Genomic DNA, 26279 nt, shown 5'->3' on the forward strand with positions numbered 1-26279 from the left:
CTTCTAATTCTTTCTGAATATAGTTTTTATTTTTTAGTATATATGATGATTTTTTTTTGGTCACAAAATAAACACAGAAGTCTGTGATCATCACATCTTGTAGTTTTAGCTGCATAGGGCAGGAGAGAGGGTTGAAGAACGATTTTGAAAGACATTGAACTTACTGTCGAAGGAGACTTTGGAAACCATTTGCTGTAGATCAGCACTGCCCAACGGAGCTTTCTGCAGTGGTGGAGATATTCTATCATCTGCTGTCCAGTATGGTAGCCACTAGCCACATGGGGCTGTTGTGTACTTGAAATGGGGCTAGTGCTTCTGAGGAACTGAATTTCTAAATTTATTTAATTTTAAGAATTTAAATAGACATGTGACTAGTGACCTACCATGTTGGACAGGATACGTTTAGTTTGTTGATTCAAGCTAAAGTGTGGTTTTCACAGATAGAGTAAAGAAAACCTGAACAGTTTACAATATGATTCAGAAGAAGAATCGGTATGTCCAGATTCCTTGTCCATTGTTAACAAACTTAGTCAAAGTATTCCATTTCATAGCTTCAGATGTTTTTCTCATGGTCTCATTTTAGGGTAAGAGGATGGGTTTTGCTGGATGAAGCTAGATAGATCATATTTCCTGGAGTAGAAGCTAAAGAATAATAAAAATTAATTGTGACAGAATGTATTATTGGAATTATCTTAATAAGACAGTGGGTTGATTTAGGATATTTTGTGGAAAGAGGCCAAGGGTGAACCTTTCATTTTGGCAATACATACAGAGAGTCATAAAATGGGCCATGCCCTCTGACCTGCCTTCCCACTCCTGTGAATTTATCTAACGAAATAACTGAAAGGAAAGGAAGCTATAGTTATCAAGAGTGTATAAATGAAAAGTAGAAATAACCTATTTATCCCATAATTTCAGGACGGTTAAATAAATTATAGTAAAGTAGTTTATTTTAGTAGAATACACTGCAACTGTTAAATAATGAGAAAATTTTACAATTTTTTTAGAAAATACAAAAGTATAAAGTATAATTTAGTACACTCTACTTAATAAATATACATATTAACTGTAACTATACTTATATGTGGATAAAAACCACAAAATGAAAAGAGTTGTTGAAGAGAAGAGTGAGACGAGAGTAAAATTTTAATTTTTCTTTACTTTAAAGTTGTTTTCATAAAACGTTTCTTTTGAAGTAGGCTGTTGGGAGCGCTTTCTTATGTGATGTTTTGCCCAGAATATTGTCTCTGAAATTGAGAAGAAAACAATGGCTCTCAGGGTGTATTTGAGTGACTGTAACTTTTTGAAATGTGGAGAAATACAAAAGGGGCCTCTGGCTGAAGATATAAAGTACCACAAAGAGTCGATCATTCTGGACTTCTCTATGTCTTTGTGTCTCTGGGTACAAAGAAGAAAATGATATGAAAAAAATGATATGAAAAATATGAAAATTGCTTGCCATGGTGTGATGATTGTGATGAGCGAGCTCTAATGTTAACTGTCAGCCCATACCGGCTTCTTTTTAGCTCCACGGTTATGCTTTAATATGTAGGTTAACAGCAGAGATATACTTACTTTATTTTCAAAAGGATCTAAAATTGTCATCTGCCTCCAAAGTAAATGATTAGTCAGGAGAATATCAGAGGTTTTAGAGATATTGTAAGAGAGGTCATGTGTGATTCACTGGAGTGATGAAATTAAATGACATGTCTAACAGTGGTATTGCCCTGCCAGCCACCTGATACCTTCTCTATTACCTGTTTGAGAATGTTTGCTACTGAGGAAAATTTCTATTTCGAAAACTTCTTTTTATTTTTAGGGCCCATACAGCTTTGTGTGAAGATAGTATATTTAGGACTTTTAGGATTTGTATCTAGAATTTCAGATTTATTGGAACACATAATTTCCTCCTTTATAACAGACTGATTTGTTTAAATTTCCAGATACTTGAGACCAGAAACTGCACAGGGGATTTTCCTGAATTTCAAACGACTTTTGGAATTCAACCAAGGAAAGTTGCCTTTTGCTGCGGCCCAGATTGGAAATTCTTTCAGAAATGAGATCTCCCCTCGATCTGGACTGATCCGAGTCAGGTACTGCCCATGTTATTCTTCTGGTGAAATTAGTAAATGATTTTGGCATTGAAGTGGAAACAAAAGCTTGCTGTTTCAACAACCTTCTTCCTTCTTACGTGATTATATACTTGTTGTTTGTTTGTTACCTCCAAATGTAATCTCTGGGATGATGGACAGTTTTGAGTGACTGAAGTGGACTTGAAGGGAAAGGAAGGAGGGTGAAGAATAGCTGAAGTTTCACATCTGATCCAAAATGATCTTTTCTCCTTGTTCATCTTATGTTTTGAGGATGGCAAGATCTTGATTGTCTACACCGAGGCATTTTCTGGCGGTGGTGGTATAGATGAATGTAGGATGAGGTGGGGAGGAAGTGATGGTTAGGGCAGGAGGGCCATTCTAGGTGTCCAGGGCAGATGGCATTGCTGGTATTGGGGTGAGGGAGCCAGATGGTGTTCCTCCAGATATTTGGGGCACCTTTATGACAGTGTCCAGCTAGCAAGCTTACTGCTATCTATGCTAGTTCAGATGCTCTCTTGTCTCTATTCTAATAACCTCCCTTCATCAGGTGTATCCAGAATGTGCAGGAAGGCATCCTGGCACTTCTGAGTTACGTTTTTCTTTAGAAACTTATTATGACTTAGATATTTATGACTTAAGTTTTTTGAGATTTCTATACATTTTCTTACTGATATCATCTCTTAAGGTAGTAAATTCGATATAAAAATAGGATATATAGGTAAACTTAACTTTCTTAGACTCCAGAAGTATTTCCCACAGCCCCAGTGACCTTCATGGGGAAGGAGCTTGCACAGCCTAGAGAAATGGAGTGGGGAGGACCCTCCTGGACCTTGCTGCAGAGAGAAGAGATAGTTCTAAACTTTAACTAGGTGTTGTAACAATGAAAAACTTGTCAGACTTAAATCTGTTTTATTTCTCAGTGTCTGGGTTTCTTCGTATCTCTTCTCGTCTTGCTTCTGGGCTTCCCCTCTGTCCCAGTAGTGTCTGCACGCATGCTTTCAGAATACTGAGGAAGCTGTGTGAGACTGAGCTTGTCTAAAGCCACTGTTTTGGAGACGATTTACATCAAGTGGAGTAGCTGTTGGATGATTATAAAGGACCGTGAAGTAAGGCAAAACCTGGGGCCTGTGGAATAAGAAGTGGTAAATAGCAAACCCAGCTCAGAACAGAGGAGCAATCCCAGGAGTTAACTGGGGAAAGTCTCTTGGGGCTTCCTGACATTTTATTCCTTGGTCACTTTCAGTTCAAAGTGTTCCATCTGGATTTTGGTTGGTTTTGTCATGTGCCTCTGCAAGATCCTGGCTAGAAATCCACTCATCCTTCCACGAGTCAGTGTCCCCATGGCTTTTGTTTCATGGTAGGGCTAGGACTTGTTTGTTTAGCGTTTCTTCTTGACATAGAGTTATCAGGTGATACGTCTTTGTATAACTATGATTCCTTTGATTTAGGTTGGGAGCATTGGATTGTTCATATGAAATTTTTTTTAATTAAATTTTATTTTGATTGGCTGGCTCTGTCTTCTAGTCCTGTGTCTATTTTATATCTCCAGAGTTCCAGGTAGACTCTCTGAACTCAAAGACAACAGACAGCTGATACAATCAGTATTAGTGTTGATTTCTATCTCCTGTCTTTGAGCTGCGATTACTTCCAGAACAGATGGAAAGACTGGCAGCAGATGATTTGGGGATTCTGGACAAGGTCCTTATTTTAGATGTTCTGTTGCTGTCATCCCACTTGGAAGCTGTGTGAAGACAGACATCATGCTTCTCTCTCATATTTCTATGCGCACAGAATGTTTGATAGCTGTTGAAAGACAAGACATAGGTGGTGCTGGACCAAATAAGGGATACCATTAAAAACTAAAATTGAAAAAAAAAAATCAAAGCTCTTTTGCAATGCATTTCATGTATTTTTAGGAGCCATTTAAGCAATTTTTCATTACTTCTTAAACATCTGAGATAATCATGAAAGTGCACTAGTAAATTGTGTGTGTGTTTTAAAGAAGAGAGACTTGATTTTGATTCCTAAAATTAACTTAAAACTCTTTTCCACCCAATAGCTACTAAATTACCATTCAGGGAAATCTCTTTGGGGAACCATTACTGTGTGCCTACTTATTTCATCATTATGCAGTTAGCTTGATGTTAGCTTGTTCAATTCATGCCTTATGTCCTCTGCCTTGAATAACACTTTATTTGAGAAGCTGCTACTCTCAAGGCACCAGCTGTATGGTGCCATTAGCAGTCATTTACTTGTTCAGAGCAAGAAAAAGGAAGAAATCACACTGTTATAAAAGCTAAAGGATAATTTCAATTCACTTTTAATTTCCCATTCTATGAAAAGTAAATAATCAGGACTTCATTTCGTGTACGTCTATAAAGACTTGCTAATGCTTTAAGGAAAATCATTTTATTTGGAAGCCATTATTCAGTATCCCATTTTTTGTGTGTGTCTGATGTTCGCTCAGGTTTTCCTAACTTTAAAAAACTGTATCAATCTGTTCTCTAAAACTGTTTTCCATATCATTCTATATCATTGTAGAATGAAGTTGAAAATAATGGCTTTTGTTTATTGTCTTTTATAGTAGTGAAGTGTGCAACTTTTATCCCTTATATTTTGGCTTTCAGAGAATTCACAATGGCAGAAATTGAGCACTTTGTAGATCCCAGTGAGAAAGACCATCCCAAGTTCCAGAATGTGGCAGACCTCCACCTGTATTTGTATTCAGCGAAAGCCCAGGTCAGCGGACAGTCTGCTCAGAAAATGCGCCTAGGAGATGCTGTTGAACAGGTAAGATTCCATAGGTAACTTAATTTAGATTATACCTATTCCAGGTTTTCGGCACTTAGCAAATTCTGTGTACTGGATGACAAAATATTGTATTTCGGCAGGCATTTTATTTTGATACAGTATGTGTTTTTATACAGTATTTATTACACACTATTATAGTGGGAGGAAATTACCTGAACACGCCACTGTGTGGACCATTGGGGCTAACATGAAAAATATGTTTAGCAGAGCACTTGGAAAAAAGTTCTTGGTTTGAACTGTGCCCCGTCAATCTGACTGTTAACAGTATATATACTACTACTTTGGGGGAGACATTTTGACTCACAGAAAGCAAGCCCTCTGGATTTTTTTTTTTTTTTTTTTTTTTTTTTTTTTTTGCGGTACGTGGGCCTCTCACTGTTGTGGCCTTTCCCGTTGCGGAGCACAGGCTCCGGACGCGCAGGCTCAACGGCCATGGCTCACGGGCCTAGCTGCTCCGCGGCATGTGGGATCTTCCCGGACCGGGGCACGAACCCGCGTCCCCTGCATCGGCAGGCGGACTCTCAACCACTGCGCCACCAGGGAAGCCCAGCCCTCTGGATTTTAAACTCTTCTGCATTACCCATAGCAATTGGGGTAAGGCCTTGCCTGTAATAGAATTTCTCTGATCATTTGCTTGGAGAGATAAGTGAGTGAAAACATTCCAACAGTAGCTGCTGCCTAAGAGGGGAATGAATTGCCCTGGGAACAATGAGCTTCCTGTCTGAAAATATTCAAGTAGCGGCTGAGTGATAACTTGTCAGTTATTTTGCAGAAAAGAGCCCTTCAGGGACTAGGAGATGGGGCTAGACGATTTCTAAGATCCTTCTGTACTAAAAATATAAGATTACATGTACTATATGGGATTCACAAATTTCAGTGGGTAAGAGTACATTAAAATCCCCTCAACATGTCTTATGACTTTTGCTAATTCAGAAGGAATATATTTACAATTCCTTAGGACCATTATTATGAATGTCATTTTTAGCACTGTAGATTTAGAAGGTGTGAGGTATTAGGCTGAATTTTTGCTGACCCAGTGAATATGGTAGAAAGATTTTGAATGACGCCATTATTATCTGCTTGTTATCTTGACAGTTAAACCTTTTGAAAATAGCCAAGATCACATTTTGGGTATTTAAGATTGTTCTGAAAGCTGGATAAATTGGCTTACCTTGTGTTTCAAAAATGTTTCAGTAGATGATGAATAACTCGATGGAAAATGGTACCTTGGCCTTCAAAAGCATTAATGTTTGTGTTTTTGTTCGTTCCTCTATGCTTGCTTGCGTGATGCTTGCCTATTTATCTACTTATTTGTTTATTCATTTATTTTTAGGGCGTGATTAACAACTCAGTATTAGGCTATTTCATTGGCCGCATCTACCTCTACCTCGTGAAGGTTGGCGTATCTCCAGATAAGCTCCGCTTCCGACAGCACATGGAGAATGAGATGGCCCATTATGCCTGTGACTGTTGGGATGCCGAATCCAAAACATCCTACGTAAGTAGAATGCAATGGTTTTTACCATGTGATTTTCACATTGTTAACCTAGAAGCATGGATATCAGAGTTGCCTTTTGTGTGCTTCATGTCAGAGTGGAACAAAAAGAAAAAAACAGATTTCTTCCTGAGCTAAATGGAAAAAGTAGTTGCCCCCCTGTGCTCTCATAAGTGGGGGTCTACTCTTGTGTCCCAGAAGCCCTTTGTAGACTGGGATGGCTTTTACAGAGAGAGTAAGAGTGAGAGAGAGCGAGAGAAGACCACTGATGGGGCAGTGCTGGTGTGTCCTTTCCTGGTGTGGGCAGTGTGATTGGTAATATCCCTGAGTGCAGCTAAGATGGGGTGGCCTTCTTCCTGACAAGGACCCCGGCAAACGTTGGAAGTGGTGGTGAGGCTGAGTAAAGAAGGTCATAGTGCTCTTAGTTTCGAGAGTTACTTGGTAGATTTGGGGGATAGACTAGTAGATTCTGATCTCTTGTGTGGGAACTACCTTTTCTCAAATTCTGTGTATTTAATAATAATTCAGAGAAGACCTCCAGGTTACCTCTTCACTGTTGCTTCCCACCCCCAACCCTCAGACATGAACATTAGTGCTGAAACTTAGGATTGAAAGGCATTTGGATATAGGAGATGCTTCCTGCATTGGTGGCAGGGGGAACAGGGTGGCATCCAAAACAAGGGGGCCAAGAGCCTTCTGGCGTCTCCCTCGTTTGGTGCTAGGGAGGCTTCTCACCCATATGGAGACTTTAGCCCAGGAGTCCGTGGTTCCCACATGTCCTTGGTTGCACTTTTTACTTTTTAAAGTGACTTCCTTTTAATGGATACATTTTTTTTTAATTAAAAATAAAAGTCATGGGAGGGAGACGCAAGAGGGAAGAGATATGGGAACATATGTATATGTATAACTGATTCACTTTGTTATAAAGCAGAAACTAACACACCATTGTAAAGCAATTATACCCCAATAAAGATGTTAAAAAAAAATAAAATAAAATAAAAAATAAAAGTCATTAAAAAAATGATGACCCTTTTTTGTAAAACAGAAAGCAAAAAATAATTCTTAAGTGTGTTGTGTAGAAAGGGAAACTTCCTATTGTATGCTCCCCAGAAGTGTTTCATGTCTCTTTTCTAGATCAGGCATGAACAAATGTTTTCTTTAGTAAATATAGTAAATATTTTAGGCTTTGTGGATCTCTGTTGCCTCTCTTCTTGGTTGGGGGGTTTTGTTTTTTGTTTTCGTTTAACAACCCTTTAAAAATCTAAAAACCATTCTTAGCCTATGAGCCTTGGTTTGTCAACCCCTATTCAAGATAATTTTATATGCTTTACAAACATATACACATGTGTACATGCATAATGATATGCATATACCTGTAGTGGCTGTTACTGATATTGTTTTTAACATGTTCTCTTTCCTTTGTGGAATTAGGAAAGAATCTGTTAGGTTTTTCTTGTTACTTTACTTTCTTCACAAGCTTACTTGACATATGCTAAAATGATAGTGGTAATTATTTTTGGATTGTAGGTGATCATTAACTTCAAAGTGTATTACATTTTCTGGAATTTCTTTTCATTTTCAAATTAAGCCAATAAACTATTTTCTGTTTTGTATGAGAAGATTTCAAGCTAAACTGGACACAAAGTCTTTTTTTTAATAGATTTATTTTTTATTTTATTTATTTGTTTATTTATTTATTTATTGGCTGCGTTGGGTCTTTGTTGCTGTGCGCGGGCTTTTCTCTAGTTGCGGCGAGCGGGGGCTACTCTTCATTGCAGTGCGCAGGCTTCTCATTGCGGTGGCTCCTCTTGTTGCGGAGCAGAGGCTCTACGCGCGCAGGCTTCAGTAGTTTTGGCACGTGGGCTCAGTAGTTGTGGCTCACAGGCTCTAGAGTTCAGACACAGTAGTTGTGGCACACGGGCTTAGTTGCTCCGCGGTGTGTGGGATCTTCCCAGACCAGGGCTCAAACCCGTGTCCCCTGTGTTGGCAGGCAGATTCTTAACCACTGCACCACCAGGGAAGTCCTGGACACAAATTCTTGCTATCTCAATTTAGATCCTGAATCTACATTTCATTTGTTTGTTCATTTAATATTTGGAACTGTTAAGGGCTGTATACCGTTCTAAGTGTATTATTATCTTATGTAATCCTCACAGTGATTCTGTACATTGGTCCTATTTCTGAGGAAACTGAAGTGCTGAGAGGTTAGGTAATTTGCCCGAGTCTCACAGCTAGTGAGTGGTGGAGCTGGGATGTGAGCCAGGGCTATCTGACTCCAGGCCCCTGCTCTTAACCATTGTGCTACACTGCTTTCATAAACCCTACTGCATTCCTGCTCATCCTTTCCTGAGTGTCACTGTGAGCTGTGGCCAAACCCTCAAGGATGAGAGATCAGAAAATGTGAGCCTAATAAGTCCTGAGGATGTGATGTACAGCATGGTAACTATAGTTAATAGTACTGTATTATATATTTGAAATTTGCTTAGAGAGTAGGTCTTAAAAGTTCTCATCACAAGAAAAAAAAAATTGTAACTGTGTGTGGTGACGGATGTTACCTAGACTTACTGTGGTGATCATCTTGCAGTATATACAAATGTCGAATCATTATGCTGTACACCTGAAACTAATATAATCTTATATGTTAATTATACCTAAATCTAAAAGAATTTAAGAAAAAAATTTAAAAACAGAAATGTGGGCCTAGCTTTGAGATTAGGCTACAGTGTTTTGTGTAAGGTCATTGGAAGACTGGACTAAAACAAAACCAGAAGCTCCGAAGTAACAGACTTCGAAGGAGAGGGGAGAACTCCTTTAAAGCCTTTAATATTTTCTTTTTGTGTGCTTCATATTTTATTTTTTTAATAAAAAAGTTACTGATATAGCTAACGTTCCACCCTTTTCCTCTCTCTGCTCAGAGGTAACCACGATCCCAAAGTTGTTGTCTACCATTCTTAGGCATGTTTTTGTAGTGTCACCTTTCAGTACATAAATATGTTCATTGACATCTTTAGAAAATGATAATGAGCATGTTTATATGTTTAAGGGCATAGATATACTAGTTGACATCTTTAGTGACTGTCAAATGATCAAGTTACATGTTTTTAAGCTTTTTTCTTTAATTCCTGTTTTTTTGTTGTTGTTAAGTGTTGGGGTTTCTGAGCTTATATGAGTTTTATATTTGCCTCTTTATTTGAAATACCCCATGTGGTAGCTTGTTCTTGGAAAGCTTAGTAGTTGTGATGGTTGAATTTTCCCAAACTCCTTTGATTAAAGGCAAAAGTAAGTATTCATGAGAAGGACTAACTAGATATCTACTTGACTAAGCTTTTTACCTCTTTTGTTCTTATTCAAATAACAGGTTCTTAAGAATTTTTGAAAACACTTTGCTTTTGAAAAGTAACTTAGGCGTTAACAAGAAGTGGAACCTGCCACCCCTGTGGTAGTAATGCTGTTATTAAGTTTTATTCTGTGACCGAAACAGTACCTGTTCTTCACTGAGTTTTCTTTTGTTGGGTTGGAAACTGAATTGAGCACAAATGCCCACATTTGTGGCCGGCTTAGCTGTGTGTTTACTACAGCTATCTGATGCCAAGTTTTGAGAGCAGTAGACCCTTCATACAGAGGGAGTACCGTCATCCCTTGGTGTCTGCTGAGGCTTGGTTCCACAATCCCCACGGACACCAAAATCCTGGATGCTCAAGTGTCTTATATAAAATGGCTTAGTATCTGCATAGACCCTATGCACATCCTCCCGTATACTTTAAATCATCTTTAGGTTACTTAAAATACCGAACACAATGTAAATGCTATACCAGTAGTTGCCAGATTCGCAGCAAATTTAGGTTTTGCTTTTTGGAACTTTCCGGAATTTTTTTTTCTGAGTATGTTTCATTCACAGTTGGTTGAATTCGCAGATGCGGAACCCACAGATACAGAGGGCTGGCTGTATTATTGGGTGTTAACACTTAAATACACCCTTCAGAATCTACTTAACAGTTTTTTCAAAACTTTTTAGAGGCAGAAAGTCAATAAAACAATGAAATAGCAACATAGAAAAAGTTCCTTTTTCCTCTTTGAGCATCTGTCCTCTGTCCATTCTATTTACCTTTCAAGGCTGATGGGATGCGTTAGCACTCTATTCATTTCCTCCTTCTTGTGATGCATCGTAATCTATTATTTTTCTTTTTCTTTCCTTTTTTTTTTTTTAATTAAAAATTTGGCGGGGGGGCACGCAGTGTGGCTTGAGGGATCTCAGTTCCCCAACCAGGGATTGAACCCGGGCCCCAGCAGTGAAAGCCCAGAATCCTAACCACTAGGCCACCAGAGAACTACCTTTCTTTCCTTTTTTTTTTTTTTTTTTAATTAATTTATTTATTTTTGGCTGTGTTGGGTCTTCGTTGCTGTGCGACGGCTTTCTCTAGTTGCGGTGAGTGGGGGCCACTCTGCATCGCGGTGCGCGGGCCTCTTACTATCTCGGCCTCTCTTGTTGCAGAGCACAGGCTCCAGACGCACAGGCTCAGTAGTTGTGGCTCACGGGCCCAGTTGCTCTGCGGCATGTGGAATCTTCCCAGACCAGGGCTCGAACCCGTGTCCCCTGCATTGGCAGGCAGATTCTCAACCACTGTGCCACCAGGGACGCCCCTCTTTCCTTTTTAATGGTTCAGAAAAATGCATACACACTATATTGTTTTCTTTGTAATTTCTCATAAGAGTCTTCTGGCGAAGAGTTATGAACCTGAGTGACGTAGGTGTGGGGCATGCTGTGATATAACTAACTCCCGACGGATTTCCCCGCACACGTGTTGTCCTTCATAACTTTGTCACCTATGTTCAGACTTACCATCACCACAGCATCATAATAGCATGTTCTTACTTCTGCTGCTCTTTTATTGTAATGTCATGATTTCTGTTGTAATATCTCCTCTTCTCACGTTGCTAATCCCCTTGGTGAATCCTTGCCTTCCCACCTGCTGCTGTTGACCTTATTTTTTGTCACCTGTTTTGGTCTCTGAACCCTAAAGGGATTTTCAGGTGGCTAATGGGGTCACTAACCCATGAACTGTTGTTATCTGTGGTAAAGACTGGTGAAGTACTTCCTCCTCTTAACTATCTTCCATGCTTTTAAAAGATCACAAAAGTTTTTCTTCCTGTTTTCCTTCTCCACAAACCTTTTTTTGAGGTGAGCACCAGGTTTAGATTTGTGGGTGCATATGTTCTGTGTGGACTCACAAAAAGGATCTTGGTTGACCCCTCAACCCTTCGTGTGTGTGGCGCTAGGAAGTCTCTGGGAATGTGCTGTTTGTGCGCTCTGTGGAATTCAGGAGGTCGAATTCTGGCCAGGGATGTGATTTACTTGCCCGGTGTAGGGCTCTTCCGAAACAGCCATGCCCTCCTCTTCGGCAGTTCTTAAAAGTGCACAGAGAAGAATGACTTTGCAGGTTTTACTTCTTTGATTTGAGCCAGAGTTTTAACAACATAAATGTATGGGTGTGAGGGGGGAAGAACCATTACAGTGGTCCCTCGGTATCTGTCGGGGATCGTTATCCAGGAACCCCCCTGCAAGTTTGCCAAAATCCATGGATGCTAAAGCCCCTTATGTAACACGGTGTTGCCCTAGCGGTTTTTGCCAGATTCATTTTGAATCCTGGTCACAAATTTGAAACAGATCTGCTGCCAGTTTTGTCTTGGTTCACATTTTATTTCCATAACTAAATCCTAGAAAATATTAGTTTACCCCACATTCACAATATGGCAAAATATTTCTGTCCAGAAAATGAAAAGACTACTTTGTGTACATGTGTGAATTATATTTTGTAAGGGTGTTACTACCCGATGTATAAAACTATTCCCATTTCAAACGTTTATAAAAGTTGAGTGAAGATTCTGTAATTGAATTATTCTTGAGTATGTGAAAGAGTTACCTATGATCCGCATGCATTTGTGAATGAACCTCGTGTGACTTAACAAATGTTTTTCTCTATTATGTCTCCTTAGGGCTGGATTGAGATTGTCGGATGTGCTGACCGTTCCTGTTATGACCTTTCTTGTCATGCGAGAGCCACCAAAGTCCCACTCGTAGCTGAGAAGCCTCTGAAAGAGCCCATATCCTTTCTGGTCACTTCAGCAGCTCAGGACTACAGTGTAAACATCTTGGAAATGGATAAGTCCAAGTCGATGCCTTGTTCTATGGATAAACTGAGATGTTTGTGCACTATTTAAACCTACTATTTTACCCATCTCATTGCTCCTTTCCTATTCTCTTTACTTGTAATCTGACACGTGCCCGCTCAGTGTCTGGTCCTTAAAAGAAAAATGCTCTGTATGTCTTTCAGGATGTTGACCAATTTTTCTCAGCCATTTCCCACACCTTCATCTACATACATGCTCTTTAATTAAAGGGTGCCTGGTGAATACTTTCTCTATTAAAAGATGAGTGCCTTTTATGGTAGATGAAATAATTTAGTTCACTTGATCTGTAGATCATCAAAGGAGAAATTTTCTTCTTTTACAAGCCAGTGAGATTGTGAGCCGGTCTAAGGGCTAGGCCAGTGACAGGAAATAGATCCTGTCATGTTGAGATATTTGAGGGATGAATGAATTGTTTTCAGAGGTTATTAGGCTATGTATTGGGTTATACTGCTGATTAGATAATATCCCTTTATCTCACTGTAACTTTGAAAAAGTCTTTCTTGATGATGTTTACTTATTTTGACTGAGGTTTATCTGAATGATTCTGTGGGTGGTGGTTTCATCTTGCACTGGAAATCAACATATAGAGGATCTCGGACACCAATAGGGAACTGATAGCTCTTTTAAGTCGATGATGGCTTGTCCTCAAGATCATTTCCCGAAATACGAAGGCAGTTCTGTAGTTTTGTATTCCTTGACTACTTCATACAAAACAGTCAATGTTGTTCAGTTTGAACCTAATAAGGGAGCAATTGGCAAGGCATATAAGAAGGATGCAAAGCTGGTGATGGAGTACCTTGCCGTTTGTGATGAGTGTTACATTACAGAAATGGAGAAACTACTGAATGAAAAAGGGTAAGATTTAAGATGCGTACTTTTACATGGGCTCCAGTCAGCTATGTCTTCTCCGCCAGGTTTTGAAAGTTAGGGTGAGATGAGTTTCTTTAGAAATGTTTTGCAGGTAAGTACTATCTCTTGGCTACATTTAAAGGACTGTGTTTGTCTAGATTTTGGCATTATGGCCTGGAAATAGACTTGATATGGACTATAAAGATTTTTTTTTTCCCCCGTAACTTTCTTAGAGGAGGAGACTTATCCAAGGTAATTAGAAACTACATCTATCTCTTAAGTCAGTGCTCTTTTTTTGAACTTTGGAGTCGTCTGTGTAATTGTCGTAAGTATAAATGTAAAAATGATAGAGAAGAATCTTTAAAGGAATTCAACAAAATCCATCACTAAACAGTGTAAAATTTACTGTGTCTGGCAAACAATAAAAAATTTCTAGACATATGAGAAAGCATGAAAATATGACTCATAAAGAGGAGAAAAATCAGTCAAAAGAAACACCCAGAAATGACAAACGTGATGAAAGTAATACAGAAGGATGTTAAAACAGTTATTATAGGGGCTTCCCTGGTGGCACAGTTGTTGAGAATCTGCCTGCCAGTGCAGGGGAGACGGGTTCGACCCCTGGTCCGGGAAGATCCCACATGCCGCGGAGCAAGTAAGCCTGTGAGCCACAACTATTGAGCCCTCGTGCCACAGCTACTAAAGCCTGTGCGCCTAGAACCTGTGCTCTACAACAAGAGAAGCCACTACCATGAGAAGAACGCGCACCACAGCGAAGAGTAGCCCCCACTCGCTGCAACTAGAGAAAGCCCACGCGCACAGCAACGAAGACCCAACGCCGCCAGAAATAAATAAATTTTAAAAAAACAACAGTTACTATAAATATGCTTCCTGTGCTCAAGGACGTTAAGAGAAAACATGAACATATGAGGAGAGAAATGGGAATGCATATGTAAAAAAGAACCAAATAGAACATCTAGAGGCAGTATCTCAAATGAAATTGTGTGTACTGACCCACAATACAATAGAATGAAATCTTTTTAAGTGCTTACAGACAAAAGCCGTATACCCAGCAAAAATATCTTTCAAAAATGAAGAGAAAATATTTTCAGACAAAAACTCAAGAGGATACATTGCCAGCCAGACCTACACTGCAAGAAATGTTAAAGAAAGTCCTTCAGGCAGAAGTGTGGAAATTTAGAGCTACCCAAAGAAATTAAGAGCTCTAGAAATGATAAATATGTGGGTGAATATGAGTAACGTTTTCTTTCATTTCTTTAAAATGACATCTCTGAATTTCTTTAAAAGATAATGGGTTGTTTAAAGCAAAAACAATAACAATGTATTGTGAAATTTATAATGTGTAGAAGTAAAATGTATGACATCAGTAGCCCAAAGGATGGGAGCGAAGACTTGGGAATACGTAAGAATATGTATACTGTTTTGAGGTGTGTACGTTACGTGTGGAGGTACACCATGGTAAGTTTAGAAAAGGACATACCGTAAACTCCAGAGCAATTGCCTGGATAAAACACACAGAAACCAAAGGGATATAACTAATAACCCAATGAGAGGGCTAAAATAGAATAATAAAAAATGCTCCAGAAAAAGACAGGAGAAGAGGAAAAATGAACCACGAACAGATGAGACCAATAGAAAATAACTCAGGAAATGGTAGATTTCAACTCAACAATATTGATAGTTATATTAAATATTATGATGTAAACACTCAAATTAATAGCTTTTAACTGTCAAACTGGTTAAAAGATTCGAGACCCAGTTAAATGCTGTTTCCAGGAAACTGACTGTAACTGTCATATACGGGCATACCTCGGACATATTGTGGGTTCGGTTCCAGACCACTGCAATAAAGTGAATGTTGCAATAAAGTGAGTCACACAAAATTTTTTTGGTTTCCCAGTGCATGTAAAATTTATGTTTACACTGTAACCTACTCTATCAAGTGTGCAATAACCGTTATATTTTTAAAATAGGGGGCTTCCCTGTTGGCGCAGTGGTTGAGAGTCTGCCTGCCGATGCAGGGGACACGGGTTTGTGCCCCGGTCCGGGAGGATCCCACATGCCGCGGAGCGGCTGGGCCCGTGAGCCATGGCCGCTGAGCCTGCGCGTCCAGAGCCTGTGCTCCGCAACGGGAGAGGCCACAACAGTGAGAGGCCCACGTACAGAAAAAAAAAAAAAAAGTAGGGAATTCCCTGGTGGTCCCGTGATTAGGGCTCCATGCTTCCACTGCAGGGAGCATGGGCTTGATCCCTGGTCAGGGAACTAAGATCCCACATGCCATGCGGCGTGGCCAAAAGAATAAAAAACAAAAACCAGTGTACATACCTTAATTAAAAAATACTTCATTTCTGAAAAATGCTAACGACCATCTGAGCCTTCAGCAAGTTGAAATCTTTAGTGACGTCAAAGACCACTGATCATAGATCACCATAACAAATATAATAATGATGAAAAAGTTTGAAATTTTGTGAGAATTACCAAAATATGACTCAGAGACATGAAGTGAGCACATGCTGTTGGAGAAATAGCACTGAGAGATTTATCGATGCTGGGTGGCCATAAACCTTCAATTTGCAAAAAATGCGGTATCAGTGAAGCACAATAAAACAAGGTATGCCTGTACACAAATAGGCTTAAAAGGAAAAGGATTTTAAACTATTTCCCATACAAACATTAATCAAGAAGGTGGAGTGGCTTATTAACATCAGGCAAAGTAAACTTCACAACAAGGAGAATTACCAGGTAGCATTTCATAATGGTAAAGGGATCAGTTCATCAAGAAGGCACATCACCTCTAACCTTGTATGCCACTAAAAACAACCTCAAAATATATAAAGCAAACTTAACAGAACTGAAAGGAAAGTTAGACAAATCTACCATCACAGTTGGCGATTTCTACACCCCTGTCTCAGTGATCAGTAGAGCAAGTAGACAGAAAAGAATCGACAGGAATTTGAAGATATAAACACTGTTAATCAACTTACTCACCATTTATGGAATACCTGATAACCAGAGTATACATTTTAAGTACACTTGAAACATCTTTCGTATTGTTTTTTGTACCACTATCTAGCTAATAATGACTTGCATTTTCAAAGCATTGTTTAAAAAAACAGAGTATGAGAGTCTGCATGTGGCCTGCAAACCCTATTTCATACACAGAAATTTTGCCAAACTCCTTTTCCACAAAGGATTATACGCCAAATTCTAGGAAAGACAAATCTAGTTTAGAGCGATAGAAACAGTGAAGGGGATTGAAGGAGAAGGGACTTAGGGGAACATTTGGGGCGATGGTGGTTGCATGTGTATGTGTATTTGTCAAAAGAACTATCATAAGATGAACTCTTGTAAGTTAAAGGTAAAATTTACTAGAAATTTTAAAACATTTCTGGTCTCCCAGAATTAATGTCTGTTTATGCTAAAATAACATCAAATGCCAATAAAGTAAACATAGGTTACTAGCAGATATCATTATCTACAAACAAGACAGGTTTTAAAAAATTCTTCTCAAATAATGGCTATCTCCTTGCTAATTTCAGCTTTTTTATAATTATTACCTCCTCTACACTTAGATTGTGCTCACAGAGACAATATATATGATACTGTTTATATGGAGTCTTTAATGCATGTGTGCACAGACTTCAGACAGAATAGTAAAAGTGGAGGCAATCAATGAAAACCATTCATATGATGCATGAGATTATCACTGCAAGAAACTAGCAAAATGCAGTGTACCATGTATCAGCCGTACAGCTTCAAGGACAACCACATGAGGGCACTCTTTTCCCTGCCCTGAGCTGCTTGTGAGATAAGACACATCCAAATTGATCTTCATAATGTGAGGAAATACTTCATAAGCTGAAATGCAGGTATTACACGAAGTGCTTTATAAAGGTGAATTTTTAAAAAAAAAATTTTTTTTATTCATTTATTTTTGGTTGTGTTGGGTCTTCATTGCCGTGTGCGGGCTTTCTCTAGTTGTGGCGCGCGGGCTTCTTATTGCAGTGGCTTCTTCTGTTGCAGTGCACGGGCTTTAGGCGCGCGGGCTTCAGTAGTTGCAGCACGTGGGCTCAGTAGTTGTGGCTCACGGGCTCTAGAGCGCAGGCTCAGTAGTTGTGGCGCATGGACTTAGTTGCTCCACGGCATGTGGGATCTTCCCGGACCAGGGCTTGAACCCGTGTCCCCTGCATTGGCAGGCAGATTCTTAACCACTGCACCACCAGGCAAGTCCCAAGGTGAATTCTTATAACCTGAAATGGAATGGGCGTATCTCAGGATGTGAACATATGGCATGCAGGCAGTAATTTTTGTGGGGATAGTATTTTATATTGACATGTCAAGCAGAATCATTAAACTTCTTTTAAGCTGATCTTCATCAACGTAAGTGTCAAAGTTTATTTTGGAAATAGTGTGGGAGTTTTAAAATTTCTTTCTGTAAGATGACAAGTTGGTCATTTTTACATTTGTTGGGACAGTAGTGAGAACAGTGGTCTTTTTGCCAGCAGGCCTGTTTTTGACAAATTTATTGTAATTATTCTAAAACTGAATTTTAAAAAATTTTTCTTTGGTTTTACCTTGATCTCAAAACCAAAAGAATTGGTCATAAGTCACGTGTGGAATTTTATAAGACTAACCACATTTTTGGGTGCCTCCCCAAATACTGTTTGGTGCCGTTGTTAGAATAATTAATTTGGTGTTCCTTATGAACTAATTTAAATTTGACTTCAGCTGTTATATCTGGATTGTTGACCAAGTTGTATTACACTTAAAATGAAAAACAGTTTGGCACTCTGTATAACTTCTTTAAATTAAGGCATAGGATATGTGTTTTCACCAATATGTAATGTGCCTTGTTTCTTTGCAGGGAATTTACTATTGAAACTGAAGGGAAAACATTTCAGTTGACAAAAGACATGGTCATTGTGAAGAGGTTCCAGAAAACACTACATGGTAAATTTGTAAAAATAATTAAGGAACAAACAAACAAAAATCATTACTCCTTGAAGGCATTTTGTTTTTTTTGTTTTTTAAGTTTCATAGCATAACCATTTTATGGAAAATTTGAAGAAGAAAAATAAATCCTTAATGCTATAACACTAAATTTGATGAATATGTTCAAGGTATTATCTCAGGTTTTTTTTTTAAAAAAACATAATTGTACTCATACTGAAGAATAATTTATAATGCCACCTTTATGTTTCCTGTGTGACCTGAGGTACATATGAAGAATATCTCTTTGATTAAAAACATCTTTTTTTTCTTTTCTCACTTTAAGGAAAAGTCCTTTTGTTTCTTAAGCAAAAGAGAGAACTCATCCCTTCTGTCTATTTTAGCAAATTAACTTGTTAAAAGTAGTTTAGATTAGTGATCTTTCATGCTTTTTTAAAAGCCGAGGAGATGATTATTTTTGGTAGAACAAATTCCATGAATTGGGAAATGACTATTTTGGAGAATATACGAAGGATGCTTGTGGTTAACTGGCTGAATTGAAGCTTCTGGAAACTAAGAGTAGTGGGTATTTGAGATGCTACTGCCCATGGAGCAAGCAGGCCTCCTTTTCCATTTGTCTTTGGCCTGCATCGTTGTCACCAGGCTGCAATGAGCTGTAAAAGGAGTCTGAAAAGTGATAGGAGGAAGCAGGGGATCCTTCTTCTTGCTCTGGGGCTTTTTAGCCACTATCCTGGCAGCTGGCTCAGAGCTGTACTTCGCCATTGCTTGGATGCCAGGAAAGGATGGGCAGGAAATGCCTTGATCATATTTCTGAAATGTTATTCTCATGTGTAAGTTTTTGGTTCCAATTATCTCATTTCTCTTGAAACATAAATTCTCCAAGGTTAGGGTCAGTTACCTTAGACCTGGATAGTGCTTAGCCATGCTTCCTTTCTGAATAATAAGTAACAATGAAGACAGTTCCTGTGTATGCCACAGGCATAGCCTCACCCATGGGAAGAGCCGTGGCGCCCCACGTAAATGTATTGGATTGAGTGCTGGTCCCTGAGCCAACTCTTCTCTGAGGGGCTCCTGACCCCAGAACCTTGGAAATACGATGGCAGTAACTTGGCTCTCTTAAGGAGTTCTCATCCAGATAGCAAGATAAAGAGTAAAACACAAATCAATGACACTTGTTGTATGTAGGAGTTGTTTTTGTTAATTTTGCCAGCTGTGGTGGTAGATTTTTTAATTCTAACAAAGTCTTACAGATGCTCTAGAGTTTTAATGCTTTCTGCATAGCCGAGGCAGATGATAGAATGTGGTAGCTATTGTTCATAGCTTACCAACTGGGGAAGGAATACCCTGGTATCTTGTTTCATTTTTATGCTGTATAAACAAAATTAAATTTGGTAAAAAAATTTTCACTCCGGTTTTCTCTTTAAAGGCACTGTGTCTTCTACCAGGAAATAGTTTTTAGGATTGTTCTGATTTCTTTGTCCTGATGTACAAGGTCGATCACAATCTATCTAGAATAGAAATATTTTTAGGGCCAGTAAGAATTGTTTAGAGAGGACCTGAAATGCATTATGTGAGGTTTGAGAGAATGTTATTGAATTTCTCTCTCTCTTGCAGTGGAAGAAGTTGTTCCGAGTGTAATTGAACCCTCATTTGGCCTGGGTAGGATCATGTATACAGTATTTGAACATACATTCCAAATACGCGAGGGAGATGAACAGAGAACGGTGAGTTGTCACGTACAGTGTACTGTTTGTTCTCTTACAGTGTCAGAGAACAACATTTACTGAGTGATGTTAAGACAACTCTGAAACAATCAGTTGTTATTTACTGTAATGTTAACACCTTTGCTTAACTGTTTACAAAGCAAAGCACTTTTTTATCTCATTTGAGCTTGGATGTGTAGGTTATTCTAGATGCCATTGTTTTAGTTGCATTTGAGTTCTGAGACAGAACATATTACTTTGGGAGAACTGTCTGTATTGCATCAATGAAAGGAATGGTACTTTCTGGATATACTCGTGTTTTCAGAAAATTGGGAAGGAGGAGATAATTCATAGAATTTGGTCAAACCAAAAATCTGTATTTATACATTGGTAAAGCATTGAAAGGAACCTTCTCAAATTGCATAAAATAGTCTGGGGTTTGTTGGGGGTAAAAGATGTAAATTCCTAGGTTCTATTCCAGAGATACTGATTCTCACTAGGTCTGAGACTCAGGGATCTGGTTTTTTGGTTCTTTTTTAAATAAGAACCCCAGGTGATTCCAGTGTGGGAGATTGACAGATACTAAATTGGGCAGTAGCATGTGAGGTGTAGCCTTTCCTAACATTCAAGCCTAGCTAAAGATAAATGTTTTTAAGAAGTTTTCATCCACTCCCTCGAGTTTTCTTTTGGCTCGGATGCTTTTGAATCACTGCTGCATGCCTACCACATATCTCTTCATTCTGGCTAATTTCACTTTTCTCACCTCGCCTCTGCCTGTGGAAATTATACTCCTTTAATTTATAGCTTCAGGTTTCCAGGAAAGGCACTCAGAAGAAGAATGCTAGGGAGGAGAGGTTGTATAGGTCAAATTAACTGAAAGAAGCATTGTTACCTGCATGACCAGCTAAAGCTGAGTGTGTACCCAATGTTGGACGTGAGCTCTGTAGTTCTTTCTAGGGTGTTTCATCTTGAAAACGGACTGATGAGTTCTTGGCACCAGTATTTTTAAAAGTCTGACGTACCATGGGTAATGTGTAGCTAACAAAGCTACTCTTTTATTCTCTGCCGTAAAGTTATATCTTCATTTCCTGACATTGAAGGAGCAGCTTTTCATTCATTAACAGATAGTAAGCACCTGAGCTGGACACCAGACATGCAAACATAAGGCATGGTTCTTCCTGAGGAATGATGTCATACTTAACGGAATGTGCTCTTTTTAGAAGTCAAGTTTGCTTCAAGCTTTTCCTGCTATTTTTCTAATGAAAAGTTTTTGTAAAAATCTTTTAGCTGTTCCTTTGAATCTAATGATATTGATATAACTAGAATTTTAATAAAAATTTCATAAAGGCTAGGCAAGAATAAATTAGTTATAGTGTTTTATGAATTGCATAGAGATTCTCATCATGGAGAGAAATTTGATTAGGCTGTGGGAAGCCAAATATGTTTCTAAATTGTTAGCACATAGTCCCTCGATCCATCTTCCTGTAAATTTGGTATAAAAGCATTGCTAGTGAGATAAAAAAAATTAATTTTCTATAAAGGCAGGTCCCCACTTCTCTCTCACATTAAATGAAATTATCACAAGATGGAGGAGAGGAGTGGAATTCTGAGTGTTCCATGATTCAGGTACTATGTTGGTAGAGTCTAGGGTTTACTTACAGTGGAATATTCACCATTGCTTGGCATTTAAGATTAATCAGGCTTTGGGGGGGCTAAACTGGACCCTGTGTCATTCATTATTTTAATGGGACCTATTCATTCTGAGTCTCATATTCTTGCCTTCAAGTGAACCTTTTTTACAGATATTATTTAAGAACTATCTTCAGCTCTCATTTCCACCCCCAAATGGTAGACTAGTTTGCCTTCAACGGAGTATCTTTGTTTTATTTCTGAATAAATCTGAAACCTGTTTCAGGAGCAGTTTAGGAGGGCTGTACTTTTCTATGGGTATACAGAGCATCTTTCTTGTTTGTTTTCTACTATTTCTCTGGGACACACATTTGTGAGCTAATTAAGCTTTTCTGTTTTACTTAGTCACTAAGCCTCAGAGAGCCTTCACCTATGCTGTATCTCTTAAAGGACAGAATGGAATTTTGTCTTTTGGCACTACTTCTCTGATGATTTGGGAGGAGGTTCTTTAGGGATCTCCACGGAAAGAAGTAAGGCTTTTAAGTGGTACCAGATAATTACCATCTTAGATGGTAGCTTTCAGAATGCCTTTACATCATTTAACTTTCTTACAATAGACCTGCCAAGTAAGCAGAGCAGATGGTAGAGATCTACTTTTTAGATGGAGAAACTAAGCTCCAGAGAGGGAGAGTTCACTGAGTTGGTCCAAATTCAGAACTGAGAACGAGATCTTTCTGATTCTAGTTCTGGATATCCTGCTCTCTCTGTTCTGTCACACTGCTTTTTCATATCACGTTTTCTAGTAGTTTAACAGTGAAGATTGGACATTAATGTTTAGATCTTTATACACTAACGTGTTTGGATTTCTTTCTTTCCAAACCATCTAGTTCTTCAGTTTCCCTGCTGTAGTAGCTCCATTCAAATGTTCCGTCCTTCCACTGAGCCAAAACCAGGAGTTCATGCCGTTTGTCAAGGAATTATGTAAGCAAATCCAGTTGGGTAATCTCCGTGGGAATACTGTCAAGTAGACTGAATTTTAGGAAATGTCTCTCTTTGTTTTATATATATATATTTATTTATTTATTTATTTATGGCTGTGTTGTGTCTTCATTGCTGCGCGGGCTTTCTCTAGTTGTGGCGAGCGGGGGCTACTCTTCGTTGCGGTGCGCGGGCTTCTCACTGCGGTGGCTTCTCTTGTTGTGGAGCACGGGCTCTAGGCACACGGGCTCAGTAGTTGTGGCTCACGGGCTGTAGAGCGCAGGCTAAGTAGTTGTGGCACACGGGCTTAGTTGCTCTGCGGCATGTGGGATCTTCCTGGACTGGGGCTCGAACCCGTGTCCCCTGCATTGGCAGGCGGATTCTGAACCACTGCACCACCAGGGAAGCCCCAGAAACGTCTCTTTTCTTCAATAAAAATACATATTGAATGGAGACTAAATCTAAGGGATTTTAGCATCTGGTCTTATTTCTAAGAGAGAGAGTATGCTTGCTCGGGATGTGTTCTCCTGCATTTGAATGAGTCAGCGTAGGACCCAAGAGTCAGGTTGCAAACATCCTTGCTTCTCCTGTTGACCCTGCTGCTTGCTTCATCAGGGGAACCCTAGTGGAGGGTAACATCCCCAGTGGGTCTACAGCCACTGGACCCACAGCACTGAAAGGGATCCTAGTGGCCACCTGGTGTGGCCCACATATTTCAGAGTTGGGAAACAGGAAGCGTTCACTGAGCTGCTCAGGGTCATGCAAGCCTCCTGGCCTTGGCTCCTAGTCTGATGCTCGTTCCCCTGCAGCTGAATGAGACGTTAGGTATGAGTGAGGGGTTGGGCGCCAGCAAGGGATTATACTTTTGGAATTTTTCTTTCTCTTGCAACTGCAACTTACTGCTCTTTGGTGTTAGTCCCTTTTATAAGCGTCCTGAGCTTGTACGACATTGAGATGACATTGGGACTTTCTCATTTTTAAATTTTTAATTTACTTAATTTATTTTGGATAGCGGAAGCCTTGACCCGGCACGGCATCTCTCACAAAGTAGACGATTCCTCGGGGTCCATCGGAAGACGCTACGCCAGGACTGATGAGATCGGCGTGGCTTTCGGCATCACCATTGACTTTGATACAGTGAACAAGGCCCCTCACACGGCAACCCTGCGGGACCGAGACTCCATGCGGCAGATAAGAGCAGAGGTGGCTGCCTTCTCTTTGGCATTTTTAATCTTAGAAATGTGTACCGGTTCCTTCTGATTTGAGATGGATTTTGTTGTGTTTATGCTCCCCTTTTTTTCTTTTTAATTTTAATTATAAGTTACTATCAGAGCACAGATTCCAAATCTCCTCGGCTTAATTATGAAAATATTCGTTAACACTTCTCTAATATATATATGTATATATATATATATATATTTTTTTTTTTTTTTTGCGGTACACGGGCCTCTCACTGTTGTGGCCTCTCCCGTTGTGGAGCACAGGCTCCGGACGCGCAGGCTCAGCGGCCATGGCTCACGGGCCCAGCCGCTCCGCAGCATGTGGGATCCCCCCGGACTGGGGCACGAACCCGCGTCCCCTGCATCGGCAGGCAGACTCTCAACCACTGCGCCACCAGGGAAGCCCTCTCTAATATTTTATAGCCATTTAGATCACTCTGGGCTCATTCTCTCACAGTTCCCTTTTATAGTTATTTATTTGGACAAGGGAAATATGATCCCCGGTGGTGGTTGCCATAGTTTTATTGGTAGGCTTTGGGGGGCTTAGACATTTTTATCTTTATATTTCTGTATAAATGTACACATGAGTACGTATAAACTTTTTCAATTAATCAATTCAAAACAGTGAATAATGTTTCAGTAATTTTACTTGATGGGAAGGGAACAGTGGAGATGGGAAAAGTACAGGAGGGAAAGGAAAGAGTGGCCACTTTAATTGACAGCCGCCTGACTATCTTGAGCAGGTTTTTATTTAGAGTGCCTATCGTGTGCTCTGCTTGTTACAGAGAGTAATAGGGAAAACATAAGTGAAAGACTGCTTTTTTCCAAGGGAATTTTTAGTCTACTACAGAGGTCACAGATTTCTGGCTCATCTTTTTACAGAACCAGATCTGGCTACTCTGAACCGATGTTCCGGTCGGGCAGGGGTTCTCAAAGTGTGGTCCCTGGGCCAGCAGCACCTGCATCACCTGGGAACTTGTTAGGAAAGAGAAGTCTCCACCCCAGACCTACTAAATCAGAAACTGGGTTGGGGGAGAGAGAGAGAGAGGTCGGGCAGAACTGGTTTAACAAGCCCTCTGGGTGATTCTGATGGTTACTCAAGTCTGAGAACCCCTGCTGTGTGGCAGCCAATGTTCGGTTCTGGCTGAGGAACAGCTGGCCCCCTTCATGGGAGCTCTCCAGTTTCCCAGCTCCCTTCACTCATGTTACTTGATTGACCCCAGTTTTAAGAGTTAAATTTTACACACATGAAGTAACTTCAAGTGGCACAGAGATTTGGAATAATTAGGAAAGGCTGTGCGGGAGAATTGAGTTATCCAGGGAGCAGGCAGCCGTTCTGGGCGGGAAGAAGAGCCTGAACCCAGGCCTGGGAAGAAGGTAAAGAGGCTTCAGTGGGAGTCACAAGAAACATGGTGTGGGGACCAGTTTGTAGAGGGATCCTGTCATTGTGTAGACACTGCCTTGGCTCTCTATATAGTTTCCTGAGTTCAGGGTGAATCCTCTTTTGGACAATCTAATCGAGGTGGTTGATTCTGGGACTTCTCTTTCCTTTTACCCCAGGTCTCTGAACTGCCCAGCGTAGTTCGCGATCTGGCCAATGGCAGCATCACGTGGGCTGATGTGGAGGCCAGATATCCTCTCTTTGAAGGTCAAGAAACTGGGAAAAAAGAGACAATCGAAGAATGAGGACAGTTTTGGCAACTTTTGACCATTTGCGCTAATAAAAGAATAACTCTCATCATGTCCACTTTACAAAAAAAAAAACAGCATTGCATCTCCTCCCGGGGACTGCATTTTATCCTCAGTGGCTGCCTGATCTTACTCCCACAATTAAAGCTGAAGGAATTCTGAACAAACCTGTAATCCGCTTGCTCATCTTTCCGCGTTCTCAGCAAAGCTATTTCTCCTACCTTTGGGTAGACACTCACGGCTTAATGTTAAACACAGTTAATACATTTTAAAGTTAACTTTATTCAGAGAGCCGTAAAGTTCACCTGTTTGAAGCTTACAATCTGATGGCGTTTAGTGTATTTACAGAGCTGTGTAACTGCCTTCCAATTTTAGAACATCTCCGTTGCTCCAAAAGGAGCTCTCATGCGCCTCCCAGCCCCAGCTGCAAGCAGCCACTCATCTGTCTGTGGACTTGCCTTTTCTATCCTTTCTCTTTCTCCGAGAAGGTGGTGATGCACTGTGCCAAAGAGGCAGCAGTCTCTGAGTAGGTGGGCGGCTTCTGAGAGGAGCTGAGGTGCGGAGGAGGCTTGCTGGGGTGGGGTCAGGGCTGCTGACCCCATTCTCCTGCTGACAGAGTCTCCGGGAGGGGGTGCCTTGACAGAAAGCCTCC

General features: G+C 40.0%; 1 protein-coding gene across 1 annotated transcript in view; it reads left to right on the forward strand.

Annotated features, from left to right (window-relative positions):
* GARS1 (glycyl-tRNA synthetase 1) overlaps positions 1 to 25785 on the forward strand; it is a gene marked incomplete at its 5' end in the record, with an annotated part of 39857 nt that extends 14072 nt beyond the window's left edge. The window contains 10 exons of the mRNA XM_082846141.1: positions 1944 to 2093; positions 4721 to 4883; positions 6238 to 6402; positions 12394 to 12538; positions 13305 to 13443; positions 18323 to 18408; positions 20023 to 20132; positions 22628 to 22721; positions 23731 to 23921; positions 25499 to 25785. Coding sequence (XP_082702267.1) covers positions 1944 to 2093; positions 4721 to 4883; positions 6238 to 6402; positions 12394 to 12538; positions 13305 to 13443; positions 18323 to 18408; positions 20023 to 20132; positions 22628 to 22721; positions 23731 to 23921; positions 25499 to 25624 — 1369 coding nt within the window. The 3' untranslated portion in view covers positions 25625 to 25785. The remainder of the gene's footprint in view (positions 1 to 1943; positions 2094 to 4720; positions 4884 to 6237; positions 6403 to 12393; positions 12539 to 13304; positions 13444 to 18322; positions 18409 to 20022; positions 20133 to 22627; positions 22722 to 23730; positions 23922 to 25498) is intronic.
* Between the last annotated feature and the right edge of the window lie 494 nt (positions 25786 to 26279).

Source organism: Leucopleurus acutus (assembly GCF_964270905.1).
Source record: "Leucopleurus acutus genome assembly, chromosome: 9".
Classification (NCBI taxonomy): Eukaryota; Metazoa; Chordata; class Mammalia; order Artiodactyla; family Delphinidae; genus Leucopleurus; species Leucopleurus acutus.